This window comes from Eretmochelys imbricata, chromosome 2 (genome assembly GCF_965152235.1).
Source record: "Eretmochelys imbricata isolate rEreImb1 chromosome 2, rEreImb1.hap1, whole genome shotgun sequence".
In the NCBI taxonomy this organism is placed as follows: Eukaryota; Metazoa; Chordata; order Testudines; family Cheloniidae; genus Eretmochelys; species Eretmochelys imbricata.
The window spans coordinates 54,458,134-54,474,748 of NC_135573.1; the positions used below are offsets into that span (position 1 = coordinate 54,458,134).

A 16,615-nucleotide genomic window follows, 5' to 3' on the forward strand; every position below is an offset into this window, starting at 1 on the left:
CAATTTATTTGAGCATGAGCTTTCGTGAGCTACAGCTCACTTCATCGGATGCATACCCTGGAAACTGCAGCAGACTTTATATACACACAGAGAATATGAAACAATACCTCCTCCCACCCCACTGTCCTGCTGGTAATAGCTTATCTAAAGTGATCATCAAGTTGGGCCATTTCCAGCACAAATCCAGAGACAGGGGTGAGTTTTATGGTGGGAGAGCAGCTCTTGCTGCAGGTTGACCTCAGGTAGGGCGGGGGCAGATTAGGCTTCACAGAGAGTTTCTGCAACGAAACGCACGTGTTTGCTTATCCTGCCAGTAACAGGATGTGGGATGGACCGGGGGAGCGAGGGGTAAGAGACCCCAAATGGGAGGATGGTGGTTTGGGTTGGAAGGGGCCGGGCCGGGCCAGAGGGGGACTTTGCCAGGGGCGGAGACTGAGTTGGGACGGGGCGAGGGGGTGGAAGGGGGGGTTGATGCCGGGGGAGATTTGGCGGGGGCGGGTTGGGGACTGGGGGTGATGGGGGGGAACGGCGAGCCGTTGTTACAAAACACAAAGTTTTAAAAAGATGGCAGGAGAAGGAACGTAACACAGACCCCACGTTAAAGCAACACACACACACACACACACACACACACACACACACACACACACACACACACACACACACACACACACACACACACACACACACACACACACACACACACCTCCTCGAGTCACTGACTATCAGACTCACCCCCATTGGCCAGTCGCTCTCCTTCCTCTGATTGGTTGAATGGCTTGTCAGTTATATAGCCGCGAGCGTTGTCAACCCCGGAAGCGCGAGCCCGGCTACTATCCCGGGTCCCTTAAGTTAGGCGAGGAGAAGCTTTGCTCTAACTCGACGGCATTTCCCGTTTAGTGGGCGGCACTCTAGGCGGCTGACGCTACATCTATGGTATCTGTTGCGTTGTGTGACGGCCGTTCTAGGCAGTGGGTGCGGGCTCCATGATCCGGGTCGCAACTTGCTGTTAATAGCTGCGCCTGGCCTGGTCGCGAGGCGGGCCACCGTGCCCCAGCCCTGGCACCTCACGGCCGGGTGAGTGGGAGCAGCAGGCGGCGAGAGGGACGCTCAGGTTCCCCTCTCCCCAGCGCCAGGCAGCAGCAGGCAGGACGGCAGCGGAGGTCAGTCTGGGGCACAGCGGGGGCAGCCGTTTGAGGAGTTCGGGGGAGACGGAGGACGCGGCGGGGCAGTGGGGGAGGGGAAGCTGTGGCGGGTCAAGGGGCGACCGGAGCGGGAGTGTCTTGCGGGGGGCTTTTTAGTGAATTTTAAGTTTCTCTTTCTCAGACCTAGGAAGGAAACCCCACTTCCCTAAAAGTTCACCCCAATGGCCCCAGAACTGCCCCTGGCCTAGTCAAAGACTTGGGCCTGGCATCAGTTTTTATAGGCTTCCCACTATGCCAGTTGGGGACTGGCTGGCAGCAAAGGTCACAATCTAGTGGTGACAGGAGAGCTTAGTCTAGCTCTTCCCTGCGGCCTTTGGTCTCCTGCCCACTGCTCTTTGATGGAGGCCTATGGAGATACTACAGGGCCCAGCCAGGAATGTGCCATGTCCAAAGTGGCAGCTCTGGGAACCCTGCAAGCCAGGTCATGTAGTCTTTGACCACTAGACCTTTAGGATTAAGGTGGGGTGTTGTTACATGCTGGGGTTGTAGTCTTTGCTATGCTCCTTACACTTTGGGGCTGTTCTCTGCTGAGGATGGCTGCCTTCTGGTTTCACTTGATGCTTGGACAGCACTTGGGCTCTTGATGACCAGTTGAGTAGGGTATGAGTGTTAAAACCGTATTCACTGGGTATCCCTTAACCTGCTAGTGTTAAACTTATTTTTGGAGTCAGCTGAATTCTGTTTTAAATTTATAGTCTAGGGTTAAAAAAATCTAGGACTGTACATTCCCTTCAATCCGTAGCAATCGCCATCCTATTGCTCTTTCTATCCACTTCTGCCCTTTATATCAGTGGTAAACTTGCACAAAGGTTGAGGTGCACTGTTTGTGCAGGGAAAATGGCCTGATTGTAGTAAATTAAACTTTTAGTTATTAACTCACATCTCACAGTAGGTAAATATTCACATTTAGGACCACCATTATTTCTACCCTTTATAAGGTCAATTTCTATATTTTTTTCTTCTTTCCCCATCCTATTTTCTCTATTTATATCCCTCTTCCTACCTTCTATTTTCCTTCCTGTGCAGTAGCTCCCAATTTCCATTCGAGTATTCATCCTCACCAGCTCATCTGATTAAGTGATCATCAATAAAATTGTTAAATATTTATATTTAAGTGTCACATCGGTCTCTGGAATTAATATTCCAATTAGATTAATTGGGGTGAAGGAATTCATACATGAAGTCTATTGTTTCAGGCTGTCCACAGACTCTCTCTTTGCAGTTAGAGGGTTAACTTTATAACTATGATGTCTAGAATTTTTTTTTTAATTATGTTTCAGGAGACTCTAAATAGATCATGCAGGCCACATAGATCCTTCAGGAGCACTAGATCCAATATGCAGACCAAGTGTTCGACACCTATGACTTAACTCCACCACCAGCACTCCTTATGGAAATAGGCAATAGTATCCGTATTGGAATATCCGCTACAGTTATTAATATGCATCTTAAAGGCATCATCTTGGAACAAAAAAATTAAATTTCTCTTATTTCTTCGGAAAGAATAAGAACATGAGAATAGCCATATTGGATCAGACCGATAGTCCATCTAGCACAGTATGCTGTCTTCCGACAGTGGTTGGTGCTGATGTTTCAGAGGGAATGAACAGAACAGGGAAATTTATCGAAGGATCATCCCCTTTCATCCACCTACTGGCAGTCGGAGGCTGAGGGACACCCAGAGAATGGGGTTGTATCCCTGATCATCTTCGTGAACAGCCATTGATGGACCTACCCTCTGTGAACTTGTCTAATTATTTTTTGAGCCTTGTTATAGTTTTGGCCTTAACAAAATTCCCTGGCAATGAGTTTCACAGATTGACTGTGCATTGTATGAAGAAGTACTTCCTTTTGTTTGTTTTAAACCTGCTGCCTGTTAATGTGATTGGGTGACCCCTGGTTCTTGTGTTACATGAAGGAGTAAATAACCCTTCCATATTCACTTTTTCTGCGCCGTTCATGATTTTATAGACCTCCATCATATCCCCACTTAGTTGTCTATTGTCCAAGCTGAAATAATCCCAGTCATTTAATCTCTTCTCCTACTGAAGCTGTTCCGTACTCCTAATCATTTTTGTTATCCTTCTCTGTACTTTTTCCAGGTTTTTTTTGTTTTTGTTTTGTTTTTTTGAGATGGGGTGACCAGAACTGCATGCAATATTCAAGATGTGGGTGAACCATGGATTTATATAGTGGCATTATGAAATTTCTGTCTTCTTATCTATCCCTTTCATAATGGTTCCTAACATTGTTAGTTTTTTTGACCACCACTACATGTTGAGTGGATGTTTTCAGAGAGCTATCCACAATAACTCCAAGATCACCTTCTTGAGCCATAATAGCTAATTTAGACCCCATCACTTTGTATATGGGGTTGGGATTGTTTTTCAATAAGCCTTTATCATCACTGAATTTCATCTGCCATTTTGTTGCCCAGTAACCCGATTTTGTGAGATCCCTTTGTTACTCTTCACAATCAGTTTTGGACTTAGCTTTGAGTAATTTTGTATTGTCTGCAATCTTTGCCACCTCACTGTTTATCCTTTTTTCCACATCATTTATGAATATGTTGAACAGCACTGGCCCTTGAACAGATCCTTTGGGGGCCCTGCTGTTTACTTCTCTCTGCTGTGAAAACTGACCATTTATTCCTACCCTTTGTTTCCTATCTTTTAACCAGTTACTGATCCATGAGGACCTTCCCACTTATATTCCATGACTGCCAACTTTACTTAAGAGCTTTGGTGAAGGACCTTGACAAAGGCTTTCTGAAAGTCCAAACACTCTATTTCTATTGGATCATCCTTGTTCACATGCTTATTGACTCCCTTAAAGAATTCCAATAGATTATGCCTCACCAATCTCCCTTTACAAAAGCAGTGTTAAGTGTTCCCCAACATATTGTGTTCATCTGTGTGTCTAATAACTCTTTTCTATGACAGGTTTCAGAGTAGCAGTTTTGTTAGTCTGTGTTCGCAAAAAGAAAAGGAGTACTAGTGGCACCTTAGAGACTAACCAATTTATTTGAGCATAAGCTTTCGTGAGCATAAGCTTTCATAAATTGGTTAGTCTCTAAGGTGCCACTAGTACTCCTTTTCTTTTTGCGAACTCTTTCTATAGTTTCAAGCAATTTTCCTGGTATTCAAGTTAGGTTTTCTGCTCTATAATTGCCAGGATAGCCTCTGCAGCCTTTTAAAAAAAAAAATTGGTGTTACAACAGCTATCCTGCAGTTATCTAGTACAGAAACTGATTTTAAGCAATAAGTTATGTACCACAGTTAATTTTTCTTCAGTTTCATATTTGACCTCCTGGTGATTTATTACTATTAAATACATCACTTTGTTCCAAAACCTCCTCTATTGACACCACAATCTGGGACAGTTCCTCAGATTTGTTACCTAAAAAGAATGGTTCAAGTTTGGGAATCTCCCTCACATCCTCAACCATGAAGACCAAAGCAAAGAATTCATTTAGTTTCTCCACAAGGTGCCTTGTTTTCAGACCACTTAAATGTAGTGACATTTCCTTTCATGTACATCAGTTTGAACCAACCTATTTGAAGCGTGTTGTCCAGCGCACAATATTCCATCTTAATCCAAGTGGAATTTTTATAAGAAAATGAGTTAGGGCTAGGTGTACAGGAATGTTCTTCCTCTACTAAGCCCATGGCACCTCCCTTAAAGTGTTTTCTTAGCTATACAGGCAGTGCTTGGACTTACGACACAGTTGGTTCCTGAACATTGCGTCGTAAGTCGTAACTCGGAACCGCAATACACTCCATTGTGGGACCGAGCGTCAAAGTCTAAACCAATTGTCGAAGTCAAATCAGGGGGTCAATTCAGAAACGTAAGTGCCATTCATCATAAGTCAAACGTCATAAAGTCGAGGACTGCCTGTATAAATGTGTGTATTTTGCAAACATCTTATTTATTTCCTCCATTTTGCCTACCAATTTAGGCAGTATTCTGATGTTTCTGCCATTCTATGTACCCCACAAAAGAAACAGTAAAAACAATCAATTGAATATTACTAAAATGAAACTAAATTGGAACTACTCGTGTAAAAAGATGTAGTGCCAAAAGCATTGGTAAAATACTTGGAAGGAAGGCCTTTACAATTAAGAGGAAAATTTTAGAATAGTTTCTGATCCTGCACACTGAGACTCTTTTACCCACACAATTCTGTTGCCTCAAGCTAGTGTAGAAAATGGTAACAGAAATGTTAACAGCACTGGCTAGAAACAATTCTGCTTATGTCACTCGGTGCACGCTGTTTGGCTCTTGCTAACTATATTTGTGTGCACAACTTAGATCTGCTGAAGCAGCCATTATATTGCTTGTCTAGCTTATGATTCCAATAGATGATGATTTATTGTCCATGTGACTGTTAAACAGCTATAAGGTAAATGGAACATATTAATGGAGAACTTTTTGACTAATCAAAGAGGAGAGGAATACTAATAAAAGTTTAAAAGGTGTGATGGTTCTATATTAGGGCTGTCAAGCAATTTAAAAAAATTAATCACAATTAATCGTGCTGTTAAACAATGGAATAACATTATTTAAATGTTTTTGGATGTTTTCTACATGTCCAAATATATTGATGTCAATTACAACACAGAATACGAAGTATACTGTGCTCACTTTAGATTTATTTTTGATTACACTAAAAAAAAAAAAGAGAGTATTTTTCAATTCACCTAGTACAAGAACTGTAGTGCTATCTCTATAATGAAAGTTGAATTACAAATGTAGAATTATGTACAAAAAATAACTGCATTCAAAAATGAAACAGTGTAAAACTTTAGAGCCTACAAGTCCACTTAGTTCTACTTCTTTTTTCAGCCAATTGCTAAGACAAACAAGTTTGTTTACATTTTCAGGAGAATGCTGCTCACTTCTTGTTTACAGTGTCACCTGAAAGTGAGAACATGTGTTTGCGTGGTACTTTTGTAGCCAGTGTAGCCAAGGTATTTACGTGTCAGATGCACTAAAGATTCATATGTCCCTTCATGATTCAGCCACCTTTCCAGAGGACATGTGTCCATGCTCGTGACAAGTTCTGCTTGATAATGATCCAAAGCAGTGCAGCCTGCCACATGTTCATTTTCATCTGAGTCAGATGCCACCAGCAGAAAGCTGATTTTTCTTTTTCGGTGGTTTGGATTCTGTAGCTGCCGCATCGGAGTATTGCTTTTTTAAGACTTCTGAAAGCATGTTCTACCCCTTGTCTCTCTCAGAATTTGGAAGGCACTTCAGATTCTTAAACCTTGGGTTGAGTACTATAGCTGTCTTTAGAAATCTCAAATTGGTACCTTCTTTGCATTTTGTGAAATCTGCAGGGAAAATGTTCTTCATTTTAAGAACATGTGCTGGGTCATCATCCAAGACTTCTATAACATGAAATATATGGCAGAATGCAGGTAAAACAGAGAAGGAGACATACAATTATCCCACAAGGAGTTCAGTCACAAATTATTTAATGTGTTTTTTATGAGTGTCATCAACATGGAACCATGACCTCTGAAGTGGTGGCCGAAGCAAAAACGGGCAAGCAAACGTTTAGTAAATCTGGCATGTAAATACCTTGCAATGCTGGCTACAGAAGTGCCATGCGAATACCTGTTCTCACTTTCAGGTCATTGTAAATAAGAAGCAGGCAGCATATCTCCCGTAAATATAAACAAACTTATTTTTCTTAAGCAATTGGCTGAAAAAGAAGTAGGACTGAGTGGACTTGTCGGCACTAAAATTTTACTTTCTTTTGGAGTGCAGTTATGTAACAAAAATCTACATTTGTAAGTTGCACTTTTACAATAGAGATTGCATTATAGTACTTTTATTAGGTGAATTGAGAGATACTATTCTGTTAATTTTTACAGTGCAAATATGGTTATAATAATACAAAGTGTACAGTGCACACTTTGTATTCTGTGTTGTAATTGAAATTATATTATAAAATATTCTAATTTCAATTGGTATTCTATTGTTTAACAATGCAATTAAAACTGTGATTAACTCAAAAAAATTAATGGCGTGAGTTAACTGCACTTAATCGACAGCACTATTCGATATCTATTATCAGTTTAATATGTATTTTGTCTCTCAGCCCTCACTTTGTTTAAATTTTCCAGTCTAACTTGCATTAAAGTCAATATGAGTCACTTCACAGATTCATGAGAGTTGCATGAGCTCCTAAGTTCCTGATTCTGGCATGTGGTTTGTTCATTGAAATCCTTATTCTACATAAAGTCCACCAGTTAGTCGGGATTTGGAAAAAAAATAGGCATTTAAAAGACCCAAAACTGTCACTGGTAGTGGTTTTTTTAAAAAAAAAAAAAAAAAAAAATTCCACATGATCATGTGTAAGAGCAGCAACTACAAATGAAAAATATGTATTCTCCAATATAAGGTGGACACCATGACTATCCAGGAAAATTAAAGTTGGTGTGAGTACACACCTGCTTAAAGTCAAGCATATGCGTAAGCATCTGGATGAATCAGGACTTAGACTTGCTGCCTTTATTCTTTTCAGGGGATGCAAACACCTACATTAATGATGGTAAAATGGCATCAGACAGCTGAACAACACAATGTAGTTAATAAAGATCACTTTGAGAAGCTTTATACTCTTTTTTGATATGGCAAAGTATGTCCAGATTGCTCAAACTAAAGATCATAGAGGCTATGCTTCACTTCTCAAGTACTGGACCTTGGGATGCATTTTAAAACTATGCAAGGATTAATGGGGTTTCTGGTAGATGCGATGTCACAGAACGGTTCACAGTGGCGGATCATTGAGCATTAGAAATGGGTCTGCCCTACATGATTTTGGAGTTCAAAAACTTAAATTAATTTGGTACTTTTTTATCATAAAATTATCATATTCATTCCTTAAGAGTTATTTTTCCGGTGACACTTTTTAGATATAAACTAGAAAAAATGCATAATATAAAAAGTATGATTAACCCACAAAAACAAAGGGCTTAAAATTTAGGGTTAAATACAGATATTTTCACTTTCATGTACAGATAATTCTAATTCAGAACTGACTGTTTAATAGACTCTCTAAATTCTGTATGGTCACATCCTAAAAGTAAAAAAAAACCTCTCTTCTGGTGCATTTAGAAAAAACTATTTGACAAGGGAAGAGGCGGAATTTAATGTGAACAAAAGCTAAGTGTTATAAGGTCAACAATCAGTTTGATAATGCAGCTTAAAATCAACAAGGTGTTTAAAGAGGAAGCTTTCACCTTGAATCAGAATGTTCTTGAGACTGTTAATGTTCTTTGGACATAATCTTTTCAGGTGTAACTTTATTTCATAAAGGAGTCAGTGAGTCACATGCAGAGAACTGGGTCAATGACATTTATTGCAATTCAAGATTCATATGAAACAAATGTGGACCTATGGATAACCTAAATTAAAACTTATACTATACACCATTCTGCCTCCTCCAGAGACTTCTTAGCATAGGATGGGAGACGTACTTTCCTGCATTCTGATGTTGATACTACCATTTTTAATCCCTGGACGACCTCCTGTACAGTAACACTAACTATGGCAGTAGCAAGTCAAGAGATGGCCTTTTAAAGACAGGAGAAGGTCAAGTGTGTCTATAAGATTAAAATAGGGGTTCAGAAAATTACCAGATGCTACTGTTTTTTGCCACTGGCATCTTGAAAGAGAATTCTGGGGGGAAGAAGAAATTCAAGAAGGTTATACTCCATCAATGCCAAGAAACCTAAGGAAACATGAACAAAGTACCTACCTATTTTAAAATGAGTTTACCAAGGAAAAAATACAAGGCCTGGACCTCATTTTCACCCATGCTGTATTGCAACAAAATATATTCAAAATAGGGGAGGAAATAGATCTTACCTTTATTAAATTCTACCTTCTTTCTGCCTCTTAAGAGAAAAAAATTGATAATTTAAGCTTCCACTTGAAATTAATTAGCATGAAACAAAAGATCACCAGTAGATAGTTTTGGGTCAAAATAAGTATATCATATTATGACTATTCAATCAGAGACCATTTCAGGATCTCTTGGCAATGACTACGACAGACTAAACTTTAAAAAAAAAAAAAAAAAAAAAAAAGTGTGTGCATTGAGTGAGATGAGCAAATTCCGTATATCAGCTAAGTCTGACTAGTGATGCCAGGCACAAATTAGGCACACATGCAGTTTTGATATCGTATCATATTTATTTGGATAAATTCAATAACAAAAAAAGATGAAATGGACAGACATGCATTACTTACATTAAAAGAAAGTACTGTATTTTTAAAAGCAATGTGCTTCATTGGCTAGACCTGAAGATGAACAGTGAACATATTTTGGATTTATAGCAGAATCTGGCCCACTACCTGCACAAATGCTGTGGGCCTTGGAGCAGCAGGGACATGCCAGCTGCTTTCTGGAAGCTGCTTGGAGCCCAGTAGTGAGTCTGCTAGCCCTGCCAACCCTCCCCACCAGCACCAATCTCAGGATGGGTAGTGTTTGAAGTGAGTTTGAAGTCCTTCTTCCATGCAAGGGGTGTGATTCACTTCTGGTTTTATTGGGTACTATCTGGGGCTGATAGTTCTAGTTGACAGACCATGGTGTGGACTGCATTCCTTTGCGATTTAATGATTAAGATATTAAAATGTAAATGTTTGGACACTGGCTACTTTTTATATTTTCTTATCTTGAACTCCTGTATACCAGTGTATACTAATGAAGGGTTGTGCTAATGAGTATAGAAAGTTTTATGAACTTGTTTTCCAGTGCCAGTATTTGCAGTTTTTTTCTGGAACAGGTATCCTCCTAAATTCCATCAGGATGCCATTGTTTTGTCTCCTCTAATTTTTTTTATGATATGAAGACTGTAACTCTATTTGCTGCAGAAGAGAGATCACTTTAAACTGCTCAATCCTGAACCCATATATGTCAACAGGAATGATCCTACTAATTTAAAGCATGCCAGATCACATTCTGAATGAGGTTTTTAATAGTTGTGAACTAGTTTAATAGTTGTGAACAGAACCATTTCAAAAATGTTTTCATTTGAACATTTTTAAAAACTGTTAAATATCTTAAAATCTTGAAGCTTTTGCATAGAAATAATATGTAAATGCAATATTTCTGTTAATTATGCTAGAAAAGTAGGAGCAAGATGGCAGTGACATTGGAACAGTGGAAATTAGTTTATTACAATGGAATAGCCGGGAGGGGGAATGACACCCTAGAGATTACTTGGATTCGTGAGTTTCTGCTGACAAAGTTTTTATAGGCCTGTAAATTTAACGTAGAATTTTTGTAGGCAGCATGCATTGACAAATATGCCTAATGGTAATACATCTAGTACTGAGTGTCTCAGAACAGGTCAATAATAATGCTTATATTGATAGCAGCAATGTAGGAGATGTTACTTGGTATTATAGCTAAAATCCATGTTATCCCCTTAATCATAATTACATTAATATTGACAGGCCCTTGACAATACTCACATTACTATTGATAGATTTCTGTCAATAACATGTTTCTAAATAAAATATATTCATTCATAATTTGTACAATACTCAATAACAGCATTAAAATCTACTTGGAGAAATTCCTATTTTCTTTGTGATATACAATTTGTATTTGGAATGCACTGTACAAGAGATTCATTTATATATATATATAAACTAAAGAAAGCAAAGCATGGGCTTATTTAAGGAAAGAAAAGACTTTATATTATTGGAAAACTGATTTTTCAAGGGTGGTTTTTTTTTTTTCTGTGAAACAAAAGCAATTGGCTGTGGTGATAAAATGTCAGCAGGAGACCTTAATATTTAGTTTTAAATCATTTTGCCTTAAACATATTTATGTAACAACTTAATCACACTGATTTTAGTAGAATGCACTATACTGTTCTTGATTTTTTTTATTTTTATTTTTTTTTTTTTGCCTTAAGTGTTCCCTTCACATACTCCTAGCCTAGTGATATACTTAAATGAAACACTGGTGTTTGTCTTTATTTATTATTATTGGGCATACAATTCTGGTCCCTTCACTAGTTTAAAATGATCTAAAGCAAGATGATGAGAAGAGAATAACAAGCAGTAGGGACAAGGAGAAATGGAAGTTAATTAGGTGGCATGGAGGAAAACAAGTTTCTTGGTGAAATCTGTATAAAACAGAAGAATATGAAGTGAAGAATTGCAATGGGGGAAAAAGAATACAAGCTGAAAGATGGTACTTGTGGGCTGCGTAATTTTATTTATTTATTTATTTACTGATTGATTGGTACAGACACCAGGCTGCATATTTGTTCCAATGGTAAGGCCAGTATCTGTGAAAACAATATGAAGTACAAGTGTAACAAAGCATTGAAATAACTTCGTTGTTGGGCAAGGGAAAGTAATCAAAGGAGACCTTTTATGTTAGCACTGTTTAAAAATAAGTGGATAAAAACAGTAAAATAAGAAACCACCATTGCTGCAAAACAGGAAATATGCGGAGTGGAGGCTTATTATTTCAACAAAAGTTAGCCACAAGACCATTGTGATTCTCATATATATTTAGCATTCACATGGGAGTAGGCATTTCAAATTCTACCCTTTTGATGTTCACGTATGGATAACATTGAAATCAATGGCAGCAACTTCAGAATCTTGCCTTTTATATACATTCTAAATGTCCAAATAACCCTGGTTAAGTGCAGGCTTCTTCAACACGGTTGTAGTGATGGATGGTAATGAGTGTGATATATGGCCCCAATCCAACAAAGCACTTAAGTGTGTGCATAACTTTAAGCATGTGAATAGTCCCATTAAAGTCAAAGTTATGCATGTGCTTAAGTGGTTTGCTGGATAAGAGCCCATGTTAATAGATGTGGTCTGTCATGGCTTACATTATCTAGAAGTACTATATATATAATTTTTTCCAGGACTTAACGGAAGAATTCTTAGCTACTGCCATAGAGTCTGACTACACTTCATGGCAGCGCAAGCACTGGGAATGGCTAGTCTCCTCAAATATGTGCCCATCATCTCAGACAAGTACATACTCAGGCTGACTAGCCTCTCCTGTTGCTCATGCCACCACAACTACTCTATTTTTAGTGTGCTAGTTTCATCAGAGCTAATACAAAGTATGTCTCCTTGAGCTAGGAATTACACCCCAAGCTTGAGGATTAGATATACCCATAGGCAACAAGAAAAGCTTTGCATGCCAACATCTTGATGGTTTTTTTTTTTGTTGTTTTTTTTGTCCCCTCCCCCCATCTCCTCCTTTATTTGAATCGCGCACACATGGAAAAACTAATCGCATCTACTGCAAGATTTGTTTCAACAGTGTGTTACTTGTGAAATTACTAAGTCTCCCAATAGGTACAGAAAGGAATACTGCTCTAAAGTTTTTGTAATTTGGGCTTTGAATTGCAGATCACTTTTCTTTTTTTAAACTTTTGGAGTTGTTATGGTTTTGCCAGTATTTTTCTCCCTACCTGCGCCCATTCCTCCTCCCCCCCCGTCCCCCTCCCCCGGGGGGGGGGGGGTGTTTGAGCTCAAGGAGAATTAATTCACCTCTTTTAAAAAAAAAAAAAAAAAAAAAAAAAAAAAAAAACCCTCTGTTATGGCAACTTTCTGTCTAACAAATAAGGACTGGAAGCAGCTCCTTCTGAAATTGGTAAATTCCATTTCAGGCTTTTGCTCTCTGGAGAGACTCATTCTGTTCCTATCCCACTTTTCTAAAGCAACTGAACATGCTACCTCCACAGTGCAATAAGTCCTATTGGTCCGCTTTGCGAGGAACCCAGTTTAAAACCCCAAATCTGTGGGAGCAACCTGTGCACTTATTAGATCACTAGGCCTCCTAGCAACTCATTTTTATTTGTTTGTAGCTCAGTGTAAAGGACCACTACATCAGGCACCCCACAGCGAAATCCTGCATATCTGAGACACGTTATGCCATGACTTTTATACAAGATTACTTTGCCTTTGCACTGTATACTACTGTTTTCCCATTGTACAGAATTGTTAATATGATCACATATGCACCAAGCTATTTTTTTTTAGGATAACTTTATTTTTCATTCTAATACTCAGGCAGGAAAAGAGTACACATTAGTTGATGTTACCAGCGTACATTAATCATCTTGCCAGAAAAATTGTTATACAACTGGTAGCAAAACCCTGCACCTGTCAAAAGAGATTAGAAAATACATGCAGGCATCACTGATATATTGTAAGATAATTTATGTGTGAGTGCTGAATATTTATTTGATCCTTTTAGCATTTTTTAAATATCAGTGTCTTTGTTTTAAAGGCTTTATCATCCCCAACTTGTTTACATTTCATATTTCTTCTATGTATATTTTTCAGATCTCCTAATATCTTCTATATTATATAGTTTATCCGCAGCTTATGATGTGTTGATATGGTAAGGTTTGTCTTCACTACTTTCCCCCAAGAGTTTACTTACTATACCTATTTGCCACATCAAATTCCATAAACCACCGTACTGTTTTACAATTACTGTTCCTTCATTTTAGTATTTGATCACTCTGCTAGCATCAGGCAATGCATTAAATCTTACAGTGAAGCACTAAATGTGTGATTAGTATTGTGAATAGCTCAGAGGATACAGCTGTGTTACTGTGTGGAATAATAGTGCAGTTTAAGTAATTTTAAGGCTAAAGTTATGCTATTAATATGACACTTCTTGAATGGTGCTGGTTGCAGTGTGTAATATTGTTAATATTTCCTAAAGCAATGGCTTTGTTGCTTGTTCAATTTTGTTCACAATTTTATATGAACTGTATTGAAAGACAAGTATAAACAATACAAAATGTTAAATTTATACTATAAGCTTATCTGTATTTATTCCTAGAAAGCTGTGGTGAAGACATGGCTTCCAATGGCAATAATTCAGAAAGAGTGAACCCTGTGCTCAGAATAAGTCAGATGGATGCTCTTGAACTAAACAAAGCCTTGGAGCAGCTAGTTTGGTCCCAGTTTTCCAGCTGTTTTCATGGATTTAAACCAGGGCTGTTGGCTCACATTGAACCAGAAGTAAAAGCATTTTTATGTCTTTTCTTGTGGAGATTCACCATCTATTCTAAGAATGCAACTGTGGGACAGACTATTCTGAATATTCAATACAAGAATGACTTATCTCAAACACAGAAATATCAGCCATTGAGCAAACACCAGAAGTTATGGTATCTTATCTGCACTGTTGGTGGAAGGTGGTTGGAAGAAAGATGCTATGATTTATTCAGCAGTCGCCAACTAGAGTCATTCTGCAGAATCAAGCATTTCATTAATTTTGTAGCTGGACTTTTAAAACTTTGTGGACTACTGAACTTTCTGATTTTCCTTCAGAAGGGAAAATTTGCAACACTTACCGAACGTATTTTAGGAATTAGATCTGTCTTTTGTAGGCCTCAGAATGTTCGTCAAATAGGATTTGAATACATGAACAGGGAACTTTTATGGCATGGCTTTGCTGAATTTCTAATCTATCTTCTACCACTTATTAACATACAAAAGCTCAAACTCAAAATTTCGTCTTGGTCTTTGCCTATTGCAGTTTTTTCCAGTAGCAAAAACACTTTAGCAGCACATTGCAAGGAATGTTCTGTATGTGGGGAGTGGCCAACTATGCCTCATACCATAGGCTGCTCACATGTTTTCTGCTACTATTGCATTAAAAGCAACTGCTTATTTGACATGTATTTTACCTGTCCTAAGTGTGGTACAGAGGTATACAATCTTCAGCCATTGAAATACAAGATTGAAATGACAGAAGTTCACACATTCTAGAGTTTTTTGTGGTGCACTTGAAGCACATACTTTAGAGTAAACTGTGTAATATTCAGAACCACTATTAAATTGATCATATTGTCATTTTGTTTACAGCAGTTTGATCTTTCTCGGTCTTATGTCTATGATATAATAAAGTCCATATTGACATTAGTTTCCATATACTAATATAAAATTGTAATTTAGCAATTATTCCAATTATAATCAAAGATTCATGAGATTATATCGTTGGTAGCTATCCGCATATTTCATCAACTGCTTTATGTAATCACTATAGAAGACATTCCCTGTGAACGACTTTTGAGGTAAGTAACTCATTAGCATCTATAATAAAGTGGTGAGACCACCTAAAGAAAATGGAGAGCTGCACAGCAGGATATCAGCAAAAAACAATTCATGTTCACTCACTACTGAGAATAGGCTTAAAAGTAACTTTTTTTTTTAAACAGTTTTTTTGCCACTGTGCACCATTAATCCAGCATTGTCAGTTTAAATTCATTGCAGTGAATCTGTTTCCTGATTGTCCCAGCCAAATGCATCTATTCTTTCAGGATACTAAGTGGATACCACCCTAATCTATTATATAAATCATAGGGTACTTTTGTTGCCTTTATGAACATTTTAGTATAGCCTTCATATACCACAGTGATGAACATGGGTCTCTTTGTTTCGTTATTTCAATTGTTGTACCACAATTTCACTGGATATTATCAGTGCAGCTCTGCAATAGCAGAGCACCAAACTCTGAAGGTCTCATAAATAACATGTTTTATGTGGGTTTTTTCCTTAGCAATACTAGATTTTATTTTTATTTTATTTTTTACTTTGTAGTTAGGTGCAATCAAAACAACCATTGAGGAGCCAAGATTCCCACATCCTCCCCCTGTTGAGAAGTCAGTTGCCACTGGGTTAATATTTTTAAGGGAGGAAATTCTGGAGCTAAAACTTCAGTATTTGGCAGCTTCCCTTTAACACTTAAATTTCATATATGTTATGTTTTCAAATAGGATCTTAACTGTTCCTGTATTAGGTGACAAAAGAAAATTCCTAAAATGTATGTCTTGCCTAAAGATATCAGAAGAAAAATTCAGCTAATTTGTGATCTATCCAAAGGATAACTACCTTTGTTATGTTTGTTCACTTACTGTATGGATAAAATATCACTAATTAAACTGTCATCTAAAAGGTGTATATAATTAAAACAAAAGGTCTGCTGATACTTTGTATTACAACATAGTCTGAATCCCTTATTTTTAACTTTTATTTTTTTTCAGTCAACTTTTTTTAAACTAAACCTTTGGGTAGAGTTCTGTTGTTCATCTACAGTTAGAACAGTTATAGTGCCATAGTAACCAGTGCAGCTGTGGAGTGAACCAATGCCTAGAACTTATACCAGTTACAAGTACCCTGTACCAGAAAACTTCTATCAAAACTCAGAAGAGATCAGCCTTTATTACTATATACCATTTAGCTAGTTTCTACTCCTTATCGCACGTCAGCATGTCTGAATGTACCAAAACCTGCTGACGAGTCTCCCGGTCCTATGACCAGACTTGTATCTATTTCCCCTGGGATACTTCCTACCTGGTCTCCTGTGTACAGCAGTCTATGGGTCC

At 38.1% G+C, this 16,615-nt stretch overlaps 1 protein-coding gene across 3 annotated transcripts; it reads left to right on the forward strand.

The window, feature by feature from the left end:
• The first annotated feature begins 867 nt into the window (after positions 1-867).
• PEX2 (peroxisomal biogenesis factor 2) lies at positions 868-16,218 on the forward strand. Of its 3 annotated transcripts, XM_077810103.1 has the most exons (3): positions 951-1,163; positions 13,557-13,614; positions 14,065-16,218. In XM_077810103.1, exon 3 carries the CDS (start codon positions 14,082-14,084, stop codon positions 14,997-14,999), a length of 918 nt encoding a protein of 305 aa, XP_077666229.1. In that variant the 5' UTR covers positions 951-1,163; positions 13,557-13,614; positions 14,065-14,081; the 3' UTR covers positions 15,000-16,218. The 3 variants fall into 3 exon arrangements, with proteins under 3 accessions (XP_077666230.1, XP_077666229.1, XP_077666228.1); XM_077810104.1 differs by lacking the exons at positions 951-1,163; positions 13,557-13,614 and adding an exon at positions 868-936; XM_077810102.1 differs by lacking the exon at positions 13,557-13,614.
• The last annotated feature ends 397 nt before the right edge of the window (positions 16,219-16,615 follow it).